The 25770-nt window shown below is 48.5% G+C and overlaps 1 protein-coding gene across 1 annotated transcript; it reads right to left on the bottom strand.

Annotated features, from left to right (window-relative positions):
- Positions 1–444: 444 nt before the first annotated feature.
- Positions 445–25690, bottom strand: IL5RA (interleukin 5 receptor subunit alpha). The gene is made up of 10 exons (XM_054167808.1): positions 25672–25690; positions 19175–19320; positions 18143–18281; positions 16976–17108; positions 15472–15662; positions 13515–13660; positions 12667–12805; positions 8522–8618; positions 1915–1996; positions 445–537 (listed from the first exon to the last, which is right to left on the bottom strand). The coding sequence occupies exons 1-10, from the start codon at positions 25688–25690 to the stop codon at positions 445–447; spliced, it is 1185 nt and encodes a 394-aa protein (XP_054023783.1).
- Positions 25691–25770: the final 80 nt, after the last annotated feature.

Here is a 25770-nt window from a genome sequence, read left to right as displayed (position 1 = left end):
CCCTCTCCTCTTCCCTCTCCTCTTCCCTCTCCTCTTCCCTCTCCTCTTCCCTCTCCTCTCACTGCCATGAACCACAGGCTGTGCCAAGTCCCACTTTGCATCCTGAGATGTCACAAAACAAAGCCCCAAAAGCCTGAGCTATCAAGCAGGAAAAGAAAATAAAAGGGACCCCCCCAAAAAAAAGCCATGAGCTCCTTCCAGAATGTTCCAGAATGTTTTTCCCCCCCTGCACAGCCTTTGTGCCATGTACTTAACCTTCTTGTTTTAAGCTTAAGCAGTTTGGTTAAACTTGGGTTTGGTTTTTCTCTGTTCAGTAGCTTATTCTGCGAGGCATCTTGTGGAAGCAAGTCCTGCTGGCAACACCACTGCAGCAGAGGTGACACAAAGCTCACAGGAGTGCAGCTGGGGGATGTGCTGGGGCAGCCTTGGCAGCCCTGCAGCCTCTCAGAAGACAAAATCATCGAGGATGCTGCAGGAGAGGTCTTCAGTGAAGCTGCCCAGCTCGGTCTCTGTCTTGCTGGTGCAGGTTGGTGCTCTCTGGAAAGCAAACATCACTTTCAGCTGCTGAGCTGGGAGGTAAGCTGAGCTCATCAACTGAACTGGGCTAAGCAAGGAAGTTACTTAGATCCAGCTCCCACCAGCCCAGGCTGCTCAAGGCCTCATCCAACCTGGCCTTGAACACCTCCAGGGAGGGGGCAACCACAGCCTCCCTGGGCAGCCTGTGCCAGAGTCTCCCCACCCTGACTCAAGAATTTCTTTCTAATCTCCAGTCTCAATCTCTCCTCTTCCACTTCAAAGCCTTTGCTCCTCATCCTGTAAGCCCTTGTCAGAACTCCCTCCCCAGCTCTCCTGTAGCTTCCTTCAGGTCCTGGAAGGCTGCTCTAAGGTCTCCCTGGAGCCTTCTCTTCTCCAGGCTCTCTCAGCCTCTCCCCATAGGGAGGTTCTGCAGCCCCCTGACCATCTTTGTGGCCCCCTCTGGACCTGCTCCAGTAGCTCCATGTCCTTATGCTGGGAGCACCAGGGCTGGACACAGATCACAAACTTTGTTCCTCAGCACTTGATCCCAGCTTCTGTATGTCAAGCAGCTTCAACACAAATTCAGATGCAGTAGTTGGGAGGCTCCCAGGTTGTTGTCATTTGAGGAAGTTATTTCTGTCACTAGGCACTGTGGCACTCTTTCTATGTTAAGGACATAGGATTTAATCCCAATCACTGCACCAGGCATTATATATCTTCCCAGTCTCAATCTCCCTTCTGGTTTCAAACCATTACCCCTCATCCTATCACCACATTCCTTGCTACAGTCCCTCCCCATCTTTCCTGCAGGCCCCCTTTAAGCACTGGAAGGTGTTGCCAGAGCCTTCTCTTCAGGCAAGTTTCAAGCTGGTGCATTTAAAGAGGGATTCACCCAAGACATTTTGTGAGGTAAGAGCTGAGAGAGAGCACTGGGGGTAAACAGGAGAATTTCAGCAGAAAGTTCACCTTCCTGCTGAAGCTCTCCCAGGGCTGCTCATCACTGTCCTGCACACACAGAAGTCTGTCCCCAGCTTTCTGGTCAGTCTCTTTCAGCACTGAAAGGCCACCAAAAGGTCTCCCTGGAGCCTTCTCATCTCTAGGCTGAGCAACTCCAACTCTCTCAGCCTGGCCTCACAGCAGAGGGCTTCCCTCCTCATCAGGCAGGGCTGTCCCTATCATTGCATTAACTGCACCCCTTTGGCACATCCTGCTCTTGCCAAGGCCAGCCACATTTCACAGGGACATTAGACACTGAGGAAGTGAGAAGGTTTTGAACTGAGCAGTAACAAGCTCTGAGCTTATTACTGAGCAGCACAGAGACAGAAGTGGGTCCTCTAGTCAGAAAAAAAAGATAAAAAAGCCAAACCAACAAAATAATGACTAAAAGGTTGGGTTTACCTCATAGTCACTGGGGAAGAGATCTCTGAGTTTGTTGCTGGGTGTTGGAATTGGAGGGAAGAGTTTGCTCCACACATGGTTTCTGCAAGGAGAGAGCAGTGGAGGGATGGTAAAGAATTGCTCTTTCTGATGGATCATAGAATTGTCAGGGTTGGAAGGGACCTCAAGGCTCAGCCAGCTCCAGCCCCCCTGCCATGGCCAGGGACACCTCACACCACAGCAGGTTGCTCACAGCCACATCCAGCCTGGCTGCAAACACCTCCAGGCAGGAGGCTTCCACCACCTCCCTGGGCAGCCTGTGCCAGGCTCTCACCACCCTCATGGGCAACAACTTCTTCCTAACATCCAAACTGAATCTCCCCACTTCTAGTTTTGTTCCATTCCTCCCAGTCTTATCCCTCCCTGACACCCTCAAAAGTCCCTCCCCAGCTTTCTTGTAGCCCCCTTCAGATCCTGGAAGACCACAATTAGGTCTCCTGGGAGCCTTCTCCTCTCCAGACTGCACAGCCCCAACTCCCTCAGTCTGTCCTCAGAGCAGAGCAGCTCCAGCCCTCTGCTCATCCTCATGGCCCTTCTCTGGACACCTTCCAGCACCTCCAGATCCTTCCTGTAATAGGGGATCCAGAACTGGACTGGTGGGGTCTCACCAGAGCAGAGGGGGAGAATCACCTCCCTCAACCTGCTGGCTGTGCTTCTCTTGCTGCAGCCCAGGATGTGATTGGCTTTTTGGGCTGGATGCTGTCTCTGACAAGCCCCTGGAAGAGACACATCACAGCAGCCCTCCTGCCCCCTCCCACTCACTCAACAGCAGGTTCCAAAAGAGGCCAGGCCATGGATATTGGTCCACCAAAAGACACCCTGAGGACTGGGCAGGTGTGCTGCTCCTCACTGGCCCCTGGGGACATGCAGAAGGCAAAGCAGTAGGCTGATGGTCTCCTCCATCACAGTGCAGCAGGGAGCTGAGCTGGAAAGTCTGATCCAAGGGGACACTGCCCTGGCATTTAGCAGCCAGCAACAGGCCTGTCTTGGAGAGAAATTAATTGCTCTGATCTGTCTGTTCTGGCTCCTGCTCTTCCCAGGGGCTGCACTGTCATATACCTTGTTTGGGCAGTCAAGACAGGCTGCCTCTTGCTCAGACTTTGGTTTCTGGACATAATCTGCTCCTGTCTTGTGCTGGGAGAGCAACTGCAAATAATTGTGTGCTGAGGGAACAAGGAGGAGGCAAGGAACAGGACCAGAGCTGGCTGACAGTAAATGGTGTAATAACTCATGCTGCTAACAGCCCTTGAGATGCTCTTTCCATGCCTGACACACCTTAGCCTGGCTGGAGCACACAGACAGATGTATTTGTGTGGCAGCAGAGTGCTGCAGGCTGAACCTTTCCTTGTCTTTGATCTCTCCCAGAGCAGAGGTTTGACATTTCAATCACCAGAACACAGCCACCATCTCCACCCCTGCACAGCACCACCTCCAAACAGGGCCACATGTTAATGGCAGGGTGGCCTGAGTGAGGATTTTAGGCTTGAGCCCAGGATTACCATCCAGCACCTGTTCTGTGCTGACATCCATGGAGCAGGGATCAAGGGCAGTGGCCATGAAGCAGTGGCCAAGGATCACAGCTCACAGGATGGTAGGGGTTGGAAGGGACCTCTGAAGATCACTGAGTCCAAGCCCCTGCCGGAGCAGGACCATAGAGTCCAGCACAGGTCCCACAGGAACACTTCCAGATGGGGCTTGAAAGTCTCCAGAGCAGGAGACTCCACAACCTCTCTGGGCAGCCTGCTCCAGGGCTCTGTGACCCTCACTGTGAAGTTCCTCCTCATGTTGAGGTGGAACCTCCTGTGCTGCAGCTTACAACCATTGCTCCTTGTCCTTTCCCAGGGAGCAAGTGAGCAGAGCCTGTCCCTGTCCCCTGCCTCCTGACCCCCAGCCCTCAGAGATTTATAAACATTTAGTAAATCCCTTCTCAGTCTTCTCTGGGATTAAACAGCCCCAGGGTTCTCAGCCTCTCCTGCAAGGCAGTGCTCCAGTCCCTTAATCATCCTCCTAGCCCTCTGTTGGACTCTCTCCAGCAGATCCCTGTCCCTCTTGAACTGGGGAGCCCAGAACTGGATGCAATACTCCGGGTGAGGTCTCACCAGGACAGAGCAGAAGGGGAGGAGTCACACCTCAAATACTGGGTTTCATTTTGGGCTCCTCACTCCAAGACAGACATTGAGGTGCTGCAGCAGGTCCAGAGAAGGGCAACAAAGCTGGAGAGCAGGGCTGGTGAGGAGCAGCTGAGGGAACTAGGAGTGTGTAACATGGAGAAGAGGAGGCTGAGGGGAGAGCTCATTGCTCTCCATAGCTCCCTGAAAGGAGGTTGGAGCCAGGTGGGGTTGGTCTCTTCTCTATAGTCTCAGGAGAGGAAATGGCCTGAGATTGTGCCAGGGGAGGGTTAGGTTGGAGATGAGGAAGAATTTCTTTGCTGCAAGAGTGGTCAGGGACTGGCAGAGGCTGCCCAGGGAGGTGGTGGAGTCCCCATGCCTGGAGGTGTGCAAGAAATGTGGGGCCATGGTTTGGTGGTCATGGTGGTGCTGGGTTGGTGGTTGGCCTGGATGACCTCAGAGGGCCTTTCCAGCCAAAACATTGCTATGGCTCTGTGGTTCCAAGTGATGAACTGCATCCTCCTGTGGGCTCACCTGCAGGAGAACATGTTTCCAAGGCACTGCCTAAGGAAGCACAGAAGATGCTCAGTCCTAAAGACAGAGGGCAGATGAGGAAAACATTCAGCTGGACTTTGGCTCATGACAGTAACCCTGTCAGCTGCTGAGAGAAAGAGGAGGAAAAAGACTTTCCAAAGACTCCCAAAGGGCTACTTTGCCTTCCAGCATTCCTCCCCAGTGGTGAGTGTGTCTCTGGTGCCTGCAGTCTCCAGGAAGCACACAGGAAAATGTATAGACCTCTTTGCTGTAATGAAATTCCCCATAATAGCTTCAAATCTCATGGAATGGGTAAAGCTTCTGTGGCTTCAACTGCACAGCCTCACTTCATGAATTTTCAAGAGCAGTAAAAACTGAGAGCCCTAATGAAACTGTGGGCCAGGGAACCTCTTCTATTTGTCTCTTTTTAATAGCTGCAGATGCAACAAATGAGCAGGCTAAGCACTGCCTTCCATCTTCTTACACCTCCCACCTCCTCCTGAGGCAGAGAAGTGGCAAGGACACAGAGCAAGGAGCAGCTGGGGAAGGGTGGGGAGCAGCCAGCAGCTTTGTGGAGTTCAGTGCCCAGGAATTACTAGAGTGCATTAACAAGTGTGGCCAGCAGGTCAAGAGAGATTCTGCCTTCCCTCTACACTGTCCTAGTGAGGCCACATCTGGGTCCAGGTCTGGGCTCCCCAGTTCAAGAGAGACAGGGAACTGCTGGAGAGAGTCCAGGGGAGGCTGCAGAGCTGCTGAGGGGCCTGGAGCAGCTCTGGGAGGAGCAAAGGCTGAGAGCCCTGGGGCTGAGAGCCTGCAGAAGAGCAGCCCCAGAGGGGAGCTGAGCAATGCTCAGCAAGAGAGAAAGGAGCTGTGGGGGGCAAGAGGCTGGGGCCAGGCTCTGCTCAGTGGTGCCCAGGGACAGCACAAGGGGCAGGGGACACAAACTGGAACCCAGGAGGTTCCATCTGACAGGAGGAGAAAGTTTTTTGGTGTGAGGGTGCTGGAGGCCTGGAGCAGGCTGCCCAGAGAGGTTGTGGAGTCTCCTGGTGTGGAGAGCTTCCAACCCGCCCTGGTCCTTGTGCTCCTGGGCAAGCTGCTGTGGGTGCCCTGCTGGAGCAGGGGAGCTGGACTGGATGATCTCCAGAGGTCCCTTCTAAACCCCACCATGCTGGGATCCTGTGATGTACTAGCCAAGTAGAGAGCAGCTCCTAGAAGCAGCCAGTGCAGCTGAACCTGGAAAAGCCAGCTTAAATTTGCCTGATGTGTTAAAGTTCTTTAAATGTATGAGCAGAGCATTTGAAAGCTGCTCTTTGAGTAGAAGTCTTCCCCTATAGCTATGTCTGATTCAGGAAGCCCACAGGGGATAACTTCACAATACTCTGCCACTTGGCAGAACTCCACAGGAAAACATGGAGCAGTATGATTGCTGCAGTCTGGTGCTGGAACTGACTGGTCTTGGTGTTTTGCTGTCCCAAAGAGAGAGGAGAGGGCTGATGGAGACAATGCCAGAGCAGGGGAGGACCTGCAGCTATACAGAGAGGTCAATCCAGAAAAGAATCAGTGATGCAAGTGGAGGATGTCCCTGCTCACTGCAGGGGGCTTGGATTAGATGACCTTTGGAGGCTCCTTCCACCTCAAACCATTCTATGATTCTGTGCAAGAGTGGTTTGGGGCCTTCCACCAACACAGCAAGGCTGCACAGCTGGGAACAAGCCTGGATGAAGCCCAACATGAATAAGCTCAGGGGAGTTCATTTATCTTGCTCCAAAGAAGGATTGCTTATGGAGAGCTGCTGTGCTAATTAAATTGACTTAAGAAGAGGTTATCAGAGACACCAGCCACCTCAGGGGCACCTAATACCAGTTGTCCTAATCTGACAGTCCTGCAGACAAAGGCCTTTCTTTGCTGAAGGAAATGTGGTATGGAGAGGGAAACAGCCAAGGGCTCATCAGGGTGACCAGCAAATTAAAAGGCATTGAAGAAATGGATAAGAAATTAGCAGAGGCCAGGACAGCACTTCCAGTGCTGGCAGCTGTGTTTATTGTGGACTGGTAATTGGTGCTTGCAACTCCTTAATTCATCACTTAGCAGCTGACTAGCCCCAGCTACAGAAATCCAGAGGGTGTCTGTGGCTTCTTCCCAGCACATTTGGCTTTGCTTACCTGACAGCCATAGGCTCCAGCCACTAAATGGAATTGGGTGTTAAAGAATTATAAATAAGTCAAACAAAGGCTGAGAGAGAGCTGCAAGGACTGACTGAGAGACTTGAAGATCTCTCCTGTGAGGAAAGACTGAGAGCCCTGGGGCTGTTTAATCTAGAGAGGAGAAGGCTGAGAGGGGAATCTGATCAATGGCTATAAATATCAGAGGGGTGTGTGCCAAAAAGGGCCCAGGCTCTTTTGGTGGTGTCCAGTCTAGGACAAGTGGCAATGGACACAAAATGGGACACAAAAGTTCCACCTCAATGTGAGAAGAAACAACTTTGTTGTGAGGCTGCTGGAGGCCTGGAGCAGGCTGCCCAGAGAGGTTGTGGAGTCTCCTTGCGTGGAAACTTTCAAGACCCATCTGGATGTGTCCCTGTGTGACCTGCCCTAAGTGATCCTGCTCTGGCAGAGAGGTTGGACTGGATGATCTCAAGAGGTTTCTTCCAACCCCTACCACTCTATGATTCTATGGGAAAAAACTCCAAGCAAACACTAGGTCAATGCACTTGCTCCTGTTAAGAGGTGAGGAGGAGCAGAGGAGCAGCAAGCACAACACTGCATTTCCTCCCTCTTCAGATGTCAAAGGAAATTCAGACTCCATGCCCAGGGTGCTTTGCAGAGTTTCTGTCTGCAGGCTGGACAAGACAAGGCTGAGAAAATTCTGCTCTGCACATTTTAGACATGAAAGATGCTCTCAGCAGGCTTAAAGAGTGAGAGTCCTCCTGTGGAAACCATCAACCCAACCAGATCCATTTCAGCAAGGAAACAAGATGAGGACAGAAAGATTTGGAACATTTTCCCCTCACTCAGTCTATGGTTTTGGTGTTGGAGATTAACTTGAACAACTCTCTTACCCCACCAATGTTCCTGAGTGTTCTTGTTGATCATTAATCATAGAATCATACAATCAATAAGGTTGGAAAAGACCTCAGAGATCATCAAGTCCAACCTATCACCCAGCACCTCCAGACAACTAAACCATGGCTCCATGTGCCATGTCCAATCCTTTTTTGACTCCACCACCTCCCTGGGCAGCACATTCCCATGGCCAATCTCTCTTTCTAGGAAGAACTTTCTCCTCACCTCCAGCCTAAACCTCCCCTGGCACAGCTTGAGACTGTGTCCTCTTGTTCTGGTGCTGGGTGCCTGGGAGAAGAGACCAACCCCCACCTGGCTACAACCTCCCTTCAGGGAGTTGTAGACAGCAAGAAGGTCTCCCCTGAGCCTCCTCTTCTGCAGGCTAAGCAACCCCAGCTCCCTCAGCCTCTCCTCACAGGGCTGTGCTCCAGACCCCTCCCCAGCCTCGTTGCCCTTCTCTGGACACATTCAAGTGTCTCAATGTCTTTCTTGAACTGAGGAGCCCAGAACTGGACACAGGACTCAAGGTGTGGCCTAACCAGTGCTGAGCACAGGGCAGAATGACCTCCCTATTAATGAGCCCTGATGATGACTTTTCAGTCCTTTTGCTTTGTGCAGTTCCACTTGAACAGCAAACTCAGTGCCCTTCCTTGAAGCACAGCTCACAACATCCCCAGCCCCCTGCAGTGGTTTGGTTGTGGTGCTTGGGGGCAATGCTTTAGGGGAGGACCTTTTAGAGTAGGGTTCAGGGTTGGACTTGGTGATCCTAAGGGTCTTTTCCAACCTGAATGTTTATGTGATTCTGTGATTCAATCCCCATCCTTAGGCACACTGGCATGAAGGAGAAGATAATCAAATACGTACAGTTTGCATATGATAGCAACAAGCAGGAAGGCACAGCATGTGGACACACACAGCACAGTGACAATCCAGACTGTGGGATCCTCCAGGTTGGTTTGCCCTGGGGAAAAAAAAAGGAAGTTAAAAAAAAAAAGGTGAAAAAAAAAAAAGAAAGAAGGAAAGGAAAGAAAGAAGGAAAGGAAAGAAAGAAGGAAAGGAAAGAAAGAAGGAAAGGAAAGAAAGAAGGAAAGGAAAGAAAGAAGGAAAGAAAGAAAATAATTTTTAAAAGGAAATATAAAAGTTTTAAAAGATAAAAAAAAAGAAATAAAAAATTAATAAAGAAAAAAATTTAAAAGAAAAAAAATTAAAAGGAAATGAAAAATGAATAAAGTAAAAAAAGAAATTTACAAAGAAAAAAATGTAATAGGAAATAAAAAAATTTTAAAAATTAAAAAAGAAAAAAATTAAAGGAAATAAAAAAGTGAGTAGAGTAAAAAAAGAATGTTAAAAAGAAAAAATTTAAAAGTAAATAAAAAAGTTTAAAAATTAAAAAAGAAAAATTTAAAAGGAAATAAAAACGTTTTTTAAAAATAAATTTAAAAAAGAAAAAATTGAAGGAAATAAAAAGTTAATAAAGTTTAAAAAAGAAAATAAAAAAGAAAAAAGTAAATAAAAAAGTTTTTTAAAAAGAAATTAAAAAAGAAAAAAATTAAGGAAATAAAAAGTGAATAAAGTAAAAATAAATTTTAAAAAGTAAATAAAAAAGTTTTTAAAAATAATAAAAGAAAAATTTAAAAGGAAATAAAAAAGTTTTTAAAAATAAATTAAAAAAGAAAAAATTAAAGGGAATAAAAAAGTGAATAAAGTAAAAAAAATGTAAAAAGGAAAAATTAAAAAGGAAATAAAAAAGTTTTTTAAAATAAATTTTTAAAAAAAGATAAAATTAAAGGAAATAAAAAGGTTCATAAAGTAAAAAAAAAAATTAAAGGAGAAAAATTTTTTAAAGGAAGCAAAAAAAGGTGAAAAAGGCAAAAACTAAAATAATTTGAAAAGTTAAAAAAGAAAATAACTTTTAAAAAGTAAAAAAAAAGTAAAAAATGAAAGAATATAAAAGGAATTAAAAAGAAAGAAAAATAAAATCATTTCTAAAAGGAGGTAAAAAATGGAAGTTAGAAAAGGTGAAAAAGTAAAAAATAAAATGATAAAAAAAGAAATTAAAAGAATTAAAAGGAAGTTAAAAAAAAGGAAGTTAAAAAAGGTAGGTAAAAAAAAAGGAAGTAAAAAAAAGGTGAAAAAAAGGAAAAATTCAAACAAATCTTAAAAAGGAAATTTAAAAACCTTTATAAAGAAAGAAAAAAGAAAGAAAAAGAAAATCATTTATAAGAGGATGTAAAAAAATGGAAGTCAACAAAGGTGAAAATAGGAAAAATTCAACCAAATCTTTAAAAAGAAATTTACAAACTTCTCTAAAGGAGGTTTAAAAAAGTTAAAAAACAAAAGTAAAAAAAAAATCAATTTTAAAAAATAATTAAAGAAAAGGAAATTTAAAACCCAAAGGAATTTAAAATAGAAAACAATGGAATCTGTTCTTTTGGTGCAGGTTGTTTTCAACATGCTCTTACAAAAGCTTTCCTCAGCTGCTCTCATGAAGATCTTCAGGTCTCAGACAAAGGGGCAAGCAAAGACTTCTGGCATCCAGAATCAGGAAGGGACCTCAGAGCCTCAAGACTGATCCTGATGGAGCCAATGTGCTCCTTGTAACAATAAACTTCTCTCGTTTTGACAGGAAGGAGAGGACAAGCTGGGAAGCAGGAGTCTGCATTGGTTAGGCCACCCCTTGAGTCCTGTGTCCAGCTCTGGGCCCCTCAGTTTAGGAAGGACATTGAGACACTTGAAGGTGTCCAGAGAAGGGCAACAAGGCTGGGGAGGGGTCTGGAGCACAACCCTGTGAGGAGAGGCTGAGGGAGCTGGGGTTGCTTAGCCTGGAGAAGAGAAGGATCAGAGGTGACCTCATTGCTCTCTACAACTACCTGAAAGGTGGTTGTAGCCAGGAGGGGGTTGGTCTCTTCTCCCTGGCCACCAGCACCAGAACAAGGGGACACAGTCTCAAGCTGCGCCAGGGGAGGTTTAGACTCGAAGTGAGGAGGAAGCTCTTCACCGAGCGAGTCGTTCGTCATTGGGATGTGCTGCCCAGGGAGGTGGTGGAGTCACCGTCCCTGGAGGTGTTCAAGAGGGGATTGGACGTGGCACTTGGTGCCATGGTGTAGTCGTGAGGTCTGGCGAGACAGGTTGGACTTGATGATCCTTGGGGTCTCTTCCAGCCTTAGTGATACTGTGATACTGTGGCACCCCAGAAGGATGACATGGCCCCAGGCTGGGGAGAAGGCTCCATGGAGTCCCTCTGGTGGCCTTTTAAGGACTTAAAGTGGGCACCCAGCAAGCTGGGCACAGACTCTTCAGCAGGGCCTGTTGTGACAGGACAAGGGGTGATGGTCTGAATTAAAAAAGGGAGATTCAGACTGGAGAGAAGGTAAAAATGTTTTACACTGAAGGTGGGGAGACCCTGTCCCAGGTTGCTCAGAGAGGTGGGAGATGTGCCATCCCTGCTTGGGTCAGGTCAGGCTGCCTGGGGCTCTGAGCCACCTGCTCTAGGTGGGGTTGTCCCTGCTGACTGCAGTAGGGTTCGACTGGATGCTCATTAAAGGTCCCTTCTGATCCAAACCAGTCTGTGATCCATCAGAGTATGGCTAAGAGCCAGGCCCAGTTTTGTTCCTCAAGGAGCTCTCTGCCCTGAGTGAGCGCTCAGGTCGCTGAGCCTCTCTTCCCAAGGGCTCACCATGGAGCCAGCTGTGAGGAAGGCGAAGGGAATGTGTCAGAGCAGCACCAGCAGGTTTGTATTTACTGGTAGAGGTAGAAGACAGTAAACAGGAGAGTGTAAGAGAGTGGGGGGTTAGTGCAAGCCAGGAAGTTAGGAAACTCAAGAGATAAGAGCAAGGGAGGATGTCTAAAGAAAGAGCTGATAACGTGCTGTGATAAGGAAACTGTCACTGCCAGCAAGCAGTAAACACAGAACAAAGGGGAGCAAAGGATCATCTCCCAGAGCTGCCAAAACAAAGCTCTGATTTTCCCTCCCAGTACTTAAGAGTTCTGTTAGATCCAGTAAAGCTGACAGGATCACTCATATGAACTTCCAGCATGAACATCATGTTAGGTAATAGGTTGGACTTGATGATCCCTGAGGTCTTTTCCAACCTTATTGATTCTCTGATTCTATTCTATGGTCATGATGCACACCAGGCAAACACATCTGAGAACTACATGAGCAAAGCCACCAAAAGGCCTGACCTAGATTTAGCCTTGGGCTAGCTTAAAGCAGATTGGGAAAACATAAGCAGGTGTTTAAAAAACCCACCACTGTCTGTGGTCTGTTTATAAACAGCTCCAAACATCCAGGAGGCATTTTGCACCTCCAATCCTGGGTTCAGTTTTGGGCTCCTCACTCCCAGGAAGGACATTGAGGTGCTGGACCAGGCCCAGGGAAGGGCAACAAAGCTGGGGAAGGGTCTGGAGAACAGGGCTGGGGAGGAGCAGCTGAGGGAGCTGGGGGTGTTTAGTGTGAAGAGCAGGCTGAGGGGAGACCTCATTGCTCTCCACAGCTCCCTGAAAGGAGGCTGGAGCCAGGTGGGGTTGGTCTCTTCTCCCTAGTATCAGGTGATAGAAGGAGAGGAGATGGCCTGAGTTTGTGCCAGGGGAGGGTTAGGTTGGAGATAAGGAACAATTTCTTTGCTGCAAGAGTTGTCAGGGGCTGGCACAGGCTGCCCAGGGAGGTGGTGGAGTCCCCAACCCTGGAGGAGTTCAAGAAAGGTGTGGCCATGGCACCTGGGGCCACGGTTTGATGGCCGTGGTGGGGTTGGGTTGAGGTTGGATTGGATGAGCTCAGAGAGCTTTTCCAGCTGCAAGTTTGCTTGGGAGGGAATGTGTATTATTATTTGTTTTCAGTGGCACACAGATTCAGCTCCCTTGGCATTAGCAAATCAGCTTCTTCCTTCACATATCTATTTTCCTGCCTTCAGTTACAATTACTTGGTGTGGCTGCTGCTGATTAGGCAGCATTTGCTTCCCAGCAGTGTGATAACATCCCCTGCAAGACAGCAGCATCTCCCTCTTACCCACAGAGAGGATTTCACTCCAGTCACTCCAGACCCCTCTTGCACGACAGATGTGATGATGATTGGCTCTGACTTGGATGGAATACTTGCTGGTGACATCAACTGGTGATCTGAAGTTGTTGGAGGGTATTTTGAATGTCTGTTGGGAAACCAACATTTTACTGGTGCAGAGCCCTTTAAACAATTCAACCCCCAAACTGAAATCCTATTTATCATCTCACCTTTTTTTAACTCCTTTACTCACAGATTTATAGAATGGTTTAGATTGGAAGGGACCTTAAAGATCAGCTGCTTCCATGGGTGGGGGACATCTTCCACAAGGCCTCATCCAGCCTTGAACACCCCCAGGGAGGGGGCATCCACCACCTCCCTGCTACTAAAGTGGCTGTGAGCATCTGGCCTTGCTTTTGAATTAAGATCTCTATTTTTAGAGGTGCCATTTCCCTCACAACACATCAATATTTCAGGGGGCAAATTCTTGAACCATTCCTCATCTTTCCTTTCCTCCATCACTGCTGGATTTTTAGGGCTGCTGTTCTGAGCCCAGATGCCTCAAAGTGGCTAACTCCAATTTTTAGCCTGCTTTCCAAGGTCTCTTGGGGGCAGTTTGTTACAGACATTGAGCGGAAAAAGGTTTAAAATAAATGGGACTTTGGCTTTGCTGAGAGTCCCTGGTTTCCAAAGAGTGGTAGGAGCAGGTTTTCTTTCAGATGCTTTCATTTGGTAACATAACCATGAAGAGAAGGACTCTTTTTTTGCAGCAGGTTGCCAAAGGCAAACCCTAGCTACCCAGGACAGCCAGAGACAGGAAGGGCTGTGTCACACTTGGGCAGCAGAGAAGCAATTACCTGCTTGTTACCTGACTTCCAGTTGAAGAGGTGAAATTCATATTCAAAGCACTCTTTGGGCAAAGGAGAAATGGGCTTTTCCCACGTGGCCAGAAGATCATTTTGCTCCAAGGCTGCAGTGACGTTTCTGGGGACATTCACTTTCTCTGCAAGGTGAAAACACAACCAACCAAACCTCCTCTGGGTGAGTTAATTCTAGAGCAAAGCTGAAATGCTGAACATTGGGGCATCTCCTGCCCTGATGGTGTTTCCAAACAGCTACAAGCCTTGAATTTATTTCACATTTTTGGACAGGGAAGGTAAGGATTTAGGTGGAAGGACTACACTGGAGGAAATAGTTAGGGGGAAATAGTCTTGGAAATCCAACAGTGCTGGAGAAATACAGGTTACTAGTGGGGATGAATTGATTCAATTATAAGGATTACATGTACTAAAAGTCATAAATGACATGTATTAAATGATGAAAATAAAGCAGGAAATGAATGATTGAACAGTTAGAAAAAATTACTTGCAGGGGTGGGGGGGAAAATGACAGATGTAAGCAAGAAAGTTCCTGAAACCTGGAAGGAACTCAAAGGCATGGAGCAGCTGCTATTAGAGATTCATTGAATTGTCAGGGTTGGAAGGGACCTCAAGGATCAGCCAGTTCCAACCCCCCTGCCATGGGCAGGGACACCTCACACTGCAGCAGGTTGCTCACAGCCACATCCAGCCTGGCTGCAAACACCTCGAGGCAGGAGGCTTCCACCACCTCCCTGGGCAACCTGTGCCAGGCTCTCACCACCCTCATGGGGAACAACTTCTTCCTGACATCCAATCTGAATCTAATAATTTCTAGTTTTGCTCCATCCCCCCAGTCTTATCCCTCCCTGACACCCTCAAAAGTCCCTCCCCAGCTTTCCTGTAGCCCCCTTCAGAGACTGGAAGGCCACAATTAGGTTTCCTCGGAGCTTTCTCTTCTCCAGGTTGAACAACCGCAACTCCCTCAGTCTGTCCTCATAGCAGAGGAGCTCCAGCCCTCTGCTCATCCTCATGGCCCTTCCCTGGACACCTTCCAGCACCTCCAGATCCTTCCTGGCACAGAGGCTCCAGAACTGGACAGAGTCCTCCAGGTGAGATCTCACCAGAGCAGAGCAGAGGAGGAGAATCTCCTCCCTCAACCTGCTGGCTCTGCTTCTCTTGCTGCAGCCCAGGATGTGATTGGCTCTCTGGGCTGCAAGTGCTCACTGCTGGCTCCTGTTGAGCTTCTCATCCACCAGCACCCCCAGGTTCTGGAATGGTTTGGGTTGGAAGGGACCTCCAACAGTCATCCAGACCACCCCCCTGCAGTCAGCAGGGACATCCTCCACTAGAGCAGGTTGCTCAGAGCCTTGCTGAGTGACCTTGACCATCATGTCTTTTTGCTTTCAAAGAAAGGCTGTAAAGTAAAAGCTACTTGAAGGGATAGTAACTAAATTAATTGCAAATTAATACTGGAACCAATGCTTTGGCCAACAATAACTAATGACGTGCTCTAGCTTTTCATTTCTGCCAGTCTATAATATTAATACCAAACCGAGTTCAAACCATCCACTTCTGTCTTATAATCTCTTCCAATTTGATACTTGATTCATGGAATGGGTTGAGTTGGAAGGGACCTTAAAGCTCACCCAGTTCCAACCCCCCTGCAATGGGCAGGGACACCTCCCACTAGACCAGGTTGCTCCTGGCCTTGAACACCTCCAGGAAGGAGGCATCCATGACCTCCCTAGGGACAACCTGTTCCAGTGTCTCCCCACATCCAGTGTCAAGAATTCCTTCCTAATATTATCCTCCATGAAGATGTCTGTGCAAAACCAGCACATCCTTTCACCTGCAGCAAGAACCAGCCAACCCAGCAGTATTCTCCCGCAAACCTTTCCACACTCCTGCCAGACACTCTTCATTACTGCCACTTTTGGAATGTATTTCTACTCACCAATGGCATTTTGGTCAAAGAGCTGCTGAAAAGGCTTGATGGCAGCATGTTTGCTAGAGCCATTAATGTGTATTACCAGGAGCTTGCCAAGCCCTTCAGGATCAATGTGAGTCACGGAAAAGCTGCACTCAAGATTCCTCTTCCACTTGTCTTGGATGTAATCTTGACATTCTTCAGTGTACAGCTCATACCTAAATTGGAATACTTGTCAGTAGCAATGATAGTAATAATACTAATAATAGTAGTAGTAATAATAACAACACTTCAGCAAGGCCTTTGACACCGTCCCCCACAGCAAACTCCTGGCCAAGCTGTCAGCCCATGGCTTGGATGGGAGCACACTGTGATGGGTTGGGAACTGGCTGGAGGGCCGAGCCCAGAGAGTGGTGGTGAATGGTGCCACATCCAGCTGGCAGCCAGTCACCAGTGGTGTGCCCCAGGGATCAGTGCTGGGCCCTGTGCTCTTTAATATCTTTATTGATGATCTGGATGAGGGCATTGAGTCCATCATCAGTAAATTTGCAGATGACACCAAGCTGGGGGCAGGAGTTGATCTGCTGGAGGGTAGAGAGGCTCTGCAGAGGGACCTCGACAGGCTGGGCAGATGGGCAGAGGCCAAGGGCAGGAGATTGAACACATCCAAGTGCCAGGTTCTGCACATTGGCCACAGCAACCCCATGCAGAGCTACAGGCTGGGGTCAGAGTGGCTGGAGAGCAGTCAGGCTGAGAGGGACCTGGGGGTGATGGTCGATGGTAGGCTGAACATGAGCCTGCAGTGTGCCCAGGCAGCCAGGAAGGCCAATGGCATCCTGGCCTGCATCAGGAACAGTGTGGCCAGCAGGAGCAGGGAGGTCATTCTGCCCCTGTACACTGCACTGGTTAGGCTGCACCTCGAGTACTGTGTCCAGTTCTGAGCCCCTCTGTTTAGGAAAGAGGTTGACTTGCTGGAAGGTGTCCAGAGAAGGGCTGTGCCAGGGGAGGTTTAGGCTGGAGGTTAGGAGGTAGTTTTACACAGAGAGAGTGATTGCCCATTGGGATGGGCTGCCTGGGGAGGTGGTGGAGTCACCATCACTGGGGGTGTTCAGGAGGAGACTTGATAGGGTGCTTGGTTGCATGGTTTAGTTGATTAGGTGGTGTTGGGTGATAGGTTGGACACAATGATCTCGAAGGTCTCTTCCAACCTGGTTTATTCTATTCTATTCTATTCTATTCTATTCTATTCTAATCTAAATAGTAAATAATAATAATCCATTGGTGGCTAATAGGGGAGACAACACCAGCCTGTAAACCAGAAAATACTTGGTGAATATTTCTGAGCCATGATGCTATAATAATAATAATTATTATTATTAGCATTATTATTAGTAGTAGCATTTAATAATAATAAATTAGTAACAATAATAGTAAATAATGACATTTTAATAACACTAAATAATAATAATAATCATCATCATCATCATCATCCATTGCTGACTTGCTGACTGATAGGGGAAACAACACCCACCTGTAAAACAGAAAGTACTTGGTGTCTTCTGGTGCCCTTTGGCCAGGAAGCCAAGCACAATGGAGAGAAACAGTGCTAGAAATGGTGATGTGAGTAACACAGGACAGATTAGTGACAGATGTCTCTGGAGCACCTAAAGAGTTGAGGAATGAGAAAGCAGAAAGAGAAATTTGATTTAATAAGGAATTCTGAATGTCTCCAGAGCAGGAGCTGCCACAGCCTCTTTGGGCAGCCTGCTCCAGGGCTCCAGCACCCTCACAGTTAAGTTCTTCCATATGTTCCCATGGCACCTCTTGTGCTCCAGCTTGCCCTCAGTGTTCCCTGTCCTGTCATTGGGCATCCCTGAGCAGAGCCAGGCTCCATCCCTTCACATCTTAATCAACATTAATGAGGTCACCCCTCAGGCTCCTCTGCTCCAAGCTCGAGAGTCCCAGCTCCCTTAGCCTGTCCTCAGCAGGGAGATGTTCCACTGCTTCAGCATCTTTGTGGCTCTGTGCTGGAATCTTTCAGGCAGTTCCCTGAGATCCTTCTTGAACTGAGGGGCCCAGAACTGGACACAATATTCCAGATGTGGCCTCACCAGGGCAGAGTAGAGGGGGAGGGGAACCTTTCTCCACCTACTAACCACAGCCCTTCTAATACACCCCGGGATGCCATTGGTCCTCTTGGCCACCAGGTCCCATTGCTGTCTCATGGGCATTGTTCTGTCCACTAGGACATCCAGGTCCCCTTCCCCTATGCTGCTCTCCAGGAGGTCAGTCCCCAAGCTGCAGTGGTCCATGGGGTTGTAGCAGGTATCCAATCTACCTATTGCATCCCATCCAATCAGGTAAGGATGGATGAAGATTCCCAAGCAGTGTAAGTAAAGCTGTACCACACAGCACCATTACATGTTTCAGGGCCACCAAGGCAGGATCATCCTTTAGGATACTAAAGTGGAGGAAAGTAGGTTATCTTAGAAGATTTTACTGGGGTTCTGCATCTCCAGCTTGTGCTCCAGGCTCCACAACAGCAGAGAAAGGCCTGGATTAAATCACTTCAAATCTCTGTGGCAGGCAGAGGAGCATACGCTGTATTTCTGAAGTGTTAAACTGTCACCTTTTGATGCCTGGTCCACAGAGCAGGGCAGAACACAAAATTCAAGCCTCCCTTGCATTGCTGCTTTACCTGGCAGAGGTGGGAGTTCCTCCTTCACCCACTCACTGCTCATCTGGAGGCCACTGTGGAGCAGCAAGGTGCGAAGCTGTGCAGAGAAACCATTGTGAAGTGCAGCGCTCTGGATGCTGTAAGTCCTCTTTGTGTCATACTTGAAACAAGCCCAAAAACAGAAACAAACAGGAAATAAGCATCACCTGTGATGGCAGCTGAGCTGCAAAGGTGGATCCAGTCAAAGGTGGATCCATGCCAAAGAGGCAAACCAGCCTGGTTATTGTAAGTGTGGAGCACAGAAAATGTGTGAGGCTTCCCTTGTGAGCCAGCAGGGCTCTCATCATACCTGTCTGGAGCATACAGCTGGGATGAAACATGGCCTGACATTTAATGATGCCCTGGCATGAATGTGAATTAATTGAGATGACCTCAGTGCTGAGTCACTGAACATCCAGCTTCTCCCTGAGACAAAAGCTGCAGGGCTTGCCAGTCCCTAGGCTAACACTTAACAGCTTCATAGACTGGTTTTGGCTGGAAGGGTCCTTAAAGATCATTGAGTTCCAACCCCACTGCCATGGGGCTCAAAGCCTCATCCAACCTTGTTTTGAATAACCAACCTGGTTTTGAATACCTCCCAGAAGGGGACATCTGCAACCTCCCAGGGCAGCTTCTTCCAGTGTCTCCCCAGCCTCGCTGTCAAGAATTGCTTCCTTAACCCCAGTTTAAATCTGCCCTCCTCAGGCTTCAATCCATCCTCCCTTGTCCTATCACTACAAGCCCTTGTAAAAAGTCCCTCCCTAGTTTTCTTGCAGGCCTTCTTTGGTACTGGAAGGCCTGCATTAAGGTCTCTCTGGAGCCTTCTTTTCTCCAGGCTGAGCAGCCCCAGCTCTCCCAGCCTGTCCCAGGAGAGCTAAAAGGGAACCTCTCCAGTGCTCCAAGGATTTGTTTGTGATTTAAGGGAGTGATTCACCAGAACAATTGTTCACATCACACCTACTGCACCTGCTGTGGTGCAACACGGTCAACCTTCTCAGGATACTTTTGCCTTACCTCTTCAGGCACAGGGCTTAGGATTTTCACATCATATCTGATGGTGTAGTTCCTGTGTTCTTGGTTAGGGTTTGGTTTCCAGTGCAAAAGTACTTGTCCTAATGCAGAGACTGTGAGGGTGAAGTTAACAGGAGGGAGAACCTGAACTGCAAAGGAGAGAACAAAACCATCCATAGCATGGTGAGTCAGGGAAGTGTTTAAAGCAGCAGCTGCTTACAAGCAATGAGCAACACAGGCAAATCATTTCAATACTACATGGAACTGGGCTAAACAGCCTGGAGAAAAGGAGGCTGAGAGGAGACCTCCTGGTTCTCTACAACACCCTGGTAGGAGGCAGGAGTGAGGTGGGGGTTGGTCTCTTCTACCAAGTAACAAACAATGGGACAAGAGGAAATAGCCTCAAGTTGCACCAGAAGAGGTCTAGGTTGGACATGAGGAATAATTTCTTCCCCAGAAGGGTTGTCCAGTCCTGGAAGAGGCTGTCCAGGGCAGTTGGTGGAGTGCCCACCCCTGGTAGGGTTTAAAAGCTGTGTAGATGTTGTGCTGAGGGACATGGTTTGGCGGTGGACTTGGCAGTGCTGAGTTAACGTTGGACTTGATGATCTTTAAGGTCCCCTCCAACCTGACCAATGTGATGACTCTGCATTCCCTCAACAGCTCCCAATACTCTAAAAACATCTTTAAATAGGACCCAAAACGTCATCAGATAAAAGTTTAGCTGAAATTTAGCTTTCAGAAGTGACAATGGTCTGTTACACTTGCCTTGCTAATTAGGCTCAGGTTGTTCGGCTGCCTCTGTACTGAAGTGGGGCTGAGGCTCACCCACATAAGCCTGCTGAAAAGCACAGCGTGGGGGCTTGCAAAGAGCAGGCTGACAGCCACAGAAAGGTCCATGTGAGAGAAGAAACAAAATGATGAGCACAGGAATTAAGCACAAATGGGAGAAAACATAGAAGGATGGGAATGATAATTTCAAATGACAGAGCAAGAGGGATTCCTGCAGCTCATATGGAAATGAGGAGGAGCTCACGCTGGGGGGAAATGATACCACACAAACAGCAAGGAAGGGAAATAATCAATCCACTCCCCACCATCTCTAGGGTTCTTCTGAGCCTGACCCCACCTTAATCACCATCTCCAAGCTAGTGAAGGGACATCAGTCCCCACCTCCCCCATGATTTCCACCTTTGATGCACACTAGCTCCACTTTCAAGCATGCACCAGGAAAAATGCTTCCTAAAAACTCAGGAGACCCCAGCAGAAACCAGCCTGAAGTGCTTCCATTAAAATGCTCCTTATTGAGATACCAAAACTGTTGAGATGACAAAAACCTGCCCAGTTAAGGCTGTTAACACACCAGGATTATGCCAGTGATGCTTTGTGCCACCTTGTTTCTGCAGCTAACTGCAGGTTAAATTGCTCCCTGGAATAATTCCTTTGCTCTGGCTGGGTTAAATTGATGAATAAACCAGCCAGGAACTACTGACCGGCTCAGAGGGCAAGTGGCATGGCACAAGTTGTGCCTACTTGTCTCATGGTTCTTCCCTCTCAAAGCAAACCAGTCCTCAGGCACTGGCTGGGAGTAATCTGAGATGGGATACAACTGTCCCAGGAATCATGGAATGGTTTGGGTTGGCAAGGACCTTTAAAGGGCTGGTTCAGCATCCCTGCAGTCTGCAGGTACATCCCCAACTAGAGCAGGTTGCTCAGAGCCCCCAACAACCTGCCCTGCAATGGTTCCAGGGATGGGACATCTCCCACCTCTCTGGGAAACCTGGGACAGGCTCTTACCACCCACACTACAAAATTTCTTCCTTCTGTCTAGCCTGTATCTCCCTCTTTGAGTCTAAACCATCCCCCCTTGTCCTGTCACCACAGGCCCTGCTCAAAAGTCTGTCCCCAGCTTTCTGATCAGCCCTTTGAAGTCCTGAAAGGCCACCAGAAGGTCTCCCTCAAGCCTTCTCTTCTCCAGGCTGAACAACCCCAACTCTCTCAGCCATTCTTCACAGGAGAGGTGTTTTGGCCTCATGTTAGCATCTTTCCACAGCATGGTCATCTGTGCTCCTGTACTCCTGACATGCCATGGACTGTTTTATTCACATGCAGAATACTGCATTTGCCCAACATGTAGAGGGGCCTTGGTCACCCACTGGTGCTAAAGCCACAGACTGGGAGAAGGGAAATGCCTTACCTTCTGCTGCTAGAGGTATGTATGGCTGAGCCAAGTTGGATGTCCAAAGGAGGATCAGAAGAACTCTCCCCATGCTGGCTGTAACCTTAGGATGGCAAATGAGAAGGGCCAGGTATCAGCACATCTCAGAACAAGAGGACACAGTCTCAAGCTGTGCCAGGGGAAGTTTAGGCTCGAGATGAGGAGAAAGTTCTTCCCTGAGAGAGTTGTTAGCCATTGGAATGTGCTGCCCAGGGAGGTGGTGGAGTCACCATCCCTGGAGCTGTTCAAGAGGGGATTGGATGTGGCACTTGGTGCCATGGTTTAGTCATGAGGTCTGTGGTGACAGGTTGGACTCGATGATCTTTGAGGTCTCTTCCAACCTTGGTGATTCTGTGATCTGCCTTGGGACTGCTTCACAGAGGCTGACAGATGGCAAGGAACCCAACCCAGGAGTTAAGCACAAAGACCAGGGAGCAGGGTGTGTCCAACCAGCAAAGCAAGGGCACTACTGCCTTGCTGGGGATTGACTTCTTCACTTGAAGGAAAATGCATCTTCATGGATTCATAGAATGGTTTGGCTTGGAAAGGACCTTAAAAACCATCCAGTTCCAACCCCCTGCCGTGGGCAGGGATACCTCCCACCAGCCCAGCTTGCTCAAGGCCTCATCCAGCCTGGCCCTGAGCACCTCCAGGAAGGGGACAGCCACAGCCTCCCTGGGCAACCTGTGCCAGGGTCTCCCCACCCTCACTGCAAAGAATTTCTCCTAATCTGCAGTCTCAATCTGCCCTCCTTGCTGTAACTGAGTGCCACCACCCACACTGCATTCTGCTCCCTCTGCTTTTGCCAGCCCTCCTTGGCAAAGCTGCTGGATTCACTGTCAGGTGGGGATGTCCATGGCAGCAGTCATGGAATGAGAGCACTTTTCCATAGAGAGGAGTGAGTTGGGCTCAGGTATTGGCTTTCAGTAAAGCCCCATTTACACCAAGAACACAAAGGACTGGCTGCAGCTGTCGCCAGAGGTGAAACGGCTGCTTAAAGCAATTTATTTCCCACTTCTTATTTCACCAAAGCTCACTGAAGAAGCCATCTCAGCACTCAGCCCAAGGCTAATTCTGCAGTGTTAATTATTGGCTGTAAAAGAAACCATTTTTGTTTGTTTCTAATTTAAATGAAGGGCTCCCTTTTTGTTGTTGCTGTTGTTGCTTTTAGTGCTTAAGCCCAGCAGGTTCTTCCGCTTCCTAGAGATGGTTTCACGAAGTGCTGGGAGAATAAAAAGGGTCTGTGTGCAATCATTCATGTAGAACCTTAATATAAACAACATCAAAACACAAACCAGCAGCTTTCCAAAATGGTCTTACCAAAGAGAAATCCTCCCTCCCAGCCCAATTGCACGGCCTCCCTGGGGCACTCCAGCGATTGCTTGCATGGAAAACATAATATTTTCAGATGGTAATGAGCAGAGAAAGCATCTTTAAGCCATCAGTTCTCCCTGAACCTCCAATAAATAACCCAGGGATGGGAAGCACTCCAACTGATCACAGTTGGACTACTTCTGCTGTACAGTAACTATGTTTTTGAAATGCTGGATGAGTGCTGAGTGCATCAAAACGATGCTGCAGTGTGCTTCTGAATGGCCAAGTCCACTCCTTTGCTGGATCCACAGTTTAGATGCATCTGACATTCTGCTCCCCAAAATGAGTACAGGGCTAACTGAACCTCTGGAGTGTGCTGATGGATTATGCCTGAGCAGTCAGAGAAGGCCAGCAAGATAAGAGTTTGGAAGGGAGCTCTGGAGATCATCCAGTCCAACCCTCCTGCTAAAGCAGGGCACCCACACCAGCTTGCCCAGGGCCACGATGGCCCAGCTGGGCTTGGAAGCTCTCCAGAGAAGGAGTCTCCACAACCTCCACAACTGTAAGGTTCACAGACCACTGGAGCAGGCTGCCCAGAGAGGTAGTGGAGTCTTCTTCTCTAGAGACTTTCACAGTCCATCTGGATGTGTTCCTCTGTGACCTGAGCTGGATTGTATGGTCCTGCTCTGGCAGGGAGTTGGACTCCACGATCTCTTTGGGTCCCTTCCAACCCCTGGCATCCTGTGAGCCTGTGACCTCTCTGGGTAGCCTGGTCCAGGGTTCCAGCATCTTCACAGCAAAGATGCTTTTCCTTAGATGAACCTCTCTGGGTTCCAGTTTGTGCCCACTGCCCCTTTTCCTGTCATTGGACACCACTGACAAGAATCTGGCCCCATCCTCTTGCCCCCTACCCATTAGCTCTTGCTGAACATTGCTCAGATCCCCTCTGGGGCTGCTCTTCTCCAGGCTCAACAACCCCAGGGCTCTCAGATTTTCATCCTCACATAGATGCTCCTCAGGCCCCTCATTTTTATGGACTGGACTTTGTCCAGTAGTCTCTCATGAACTGGGGAGCCCAGAACTGGACTCAGGATTCCAGATGCAGATACAGATGTAGATAGCTATATAGATACAGATAAAGATATAGGTAGATATATATAGATACATAAAGATAGATATAGATGATATAGATACATAGAGATGTATAGAACTAGATATAGGGATAGATATAGATACAGATATATACAGATAAAGATGTAGATAGATATAGATGATATAGCTAGAGATATGGATGGATATAGATACATAGAGATATAGATGTATAGAAATAGAGGGATGGATAGATAGCTACAGATACAGATAGATACAGATATATAGATAAAGATATAGATAGATATAGATATATAGATGCATATAGATACATAGAAATATAGATGATATAGATAGAAATAGATATAGGGATAGATGGAGATAGATACAGATAGATCCAGATATAGATAGACAAAGATATATAGATACAGATATATAGATGAAGATATAGATATAGATGATATAGAGATAGATGAGATATAGCTAGACAGATTCCCTTTGTAAAGGGATTACTCCTTCTTAAAGTACAGCATAAATCCAAACCATATCAAATAGCCTCCAGCAGGCAATGATTGTCTTACTTCTAGCTGACCTGTCCCACTGCCTCACCTGGTCAGCAGCAGATGCCAGGTGCATTTCCTAGCGTAAGGCAAAGCAGGACCTCTTCCAAACCAAGCACAAGAAGACAAACCCAAACCGCAACAGACATCCCAGGAGGTTACCTGTGGGGTCTCCAAAGTCCTGTGAAGAGCCTGCTGGGTTTGTCAAAGGTCCTCTGGGTCAACCCTCTGTGGGTTTCTTTTATAACTGCTGCCCTCCCGGGGCAAATGTGATAGGTGCTTCAGAAATGATGGCAGAGGATAAGTTACACAAGCATGCACTGAAAACGGGAACTACATATTTAACCTCAGGGTGGAAGGCTCCATACAAACACAGAGTTTAGGCCAGAAATGGTTTTAAAGTATTTACTGAGGATTAATTACATTCCATAGTCTCTTCAGGGCAACAAAGGGTCTAGAGAATAGGGCTGGTGAGGAGCAGCTGAGGGAATTGGGGGTGTTCAGCCTGGAGGAGGCTGAGGGGAGACCTCATTACTCTCTACAGCTCCCTGAAGGGAGGTTGGAGCCAGGTGGGGGTTGGTCTCTTCTCCCTAATCTCAGGTGATAGAAGAAAATTGTGCCAGGGGGAGGGTTGGGTTGGAGATTAGGAAAAAATTTCTTTGCTGCCAGAGATTGGCACAGGCTGCCCAGGGAGGTGGTGGAGTCCCCATCCCTGGAGGTGTGCAAGAAACGTGTGGCCATGGCACTTGGGGACATGGTTTGAAGGCCATGGTGGTCTTAGGCTGACAGCTGGATTCGATGACTTTAAGAGGTCTTTCCCAACCAAAACAATTCTCTGACTGAACAACACCGAGCCAGGCTACCCAGAGAGGTCGGAGATGCCACTTGCAGGTCAGGCTGTCTGGGGCTCTGAGCAACCTGCTCTAGTTGCAGATGTCTCTGCTGATTGCAGGGGGCTTGGACTGGATGACCTTCAGAGGTTTCTTCCAACCCAAACCACTTTGTGAGTCTTAAGACACCCCGCTGGGATCGCCCAGCGCCCGCCCGAGCTCCGCGGAGAGCTGAGCAGGGAAGCCCGGGAGGCAGCAAGAGGGGCGGGCCCGGGAGGGAGGGATAAGAGGGGCAGAAGGGCAGTGGGGCAGAGGAGTAGAAGGGCAGAGGGGCAAAGGGGCAGAGGGGCAAAGGGGCAGAGGAGCAAAGGGGCAGAAGCGCGGAGGGGAGGCGCAGAGGAGCAGAGGGGCGGGCCCGGCAGGTGCCGGGGGGCGGGTCCGGGGGTTGGCCACGCCTCCCACGGCAGGGAGAGGCAGGCCGGGTTGCGTCACGTCGCGTTTCTGACGTCATCGCGCTGCGCCGGGGAGAGGCCGCGCGGTAGGAAGCGGCGTGTGAGGCCTGGCGCCGGCAGCCCCACAGGTGGGTAAGTG

The sequence above is a fragment of the Dryobates pubescens genome, chromosome 1 (genome assembly GCF_014839835.1).
Source record: "Dryobates pubescens isolate bDryPub1 chromosome 1, bDryPub1.pri, whole genome shotgun sequence".
NCBI lineage: Eukaryota > Metazoa > Chordata > Aves > Piciformes > Picidae > Dryobates > Dryobates pubescens.
Note: the sequence above shows the minus strand (reverse complement) of the source record. Positions and strands in the feature narration are given on the sequence as shown.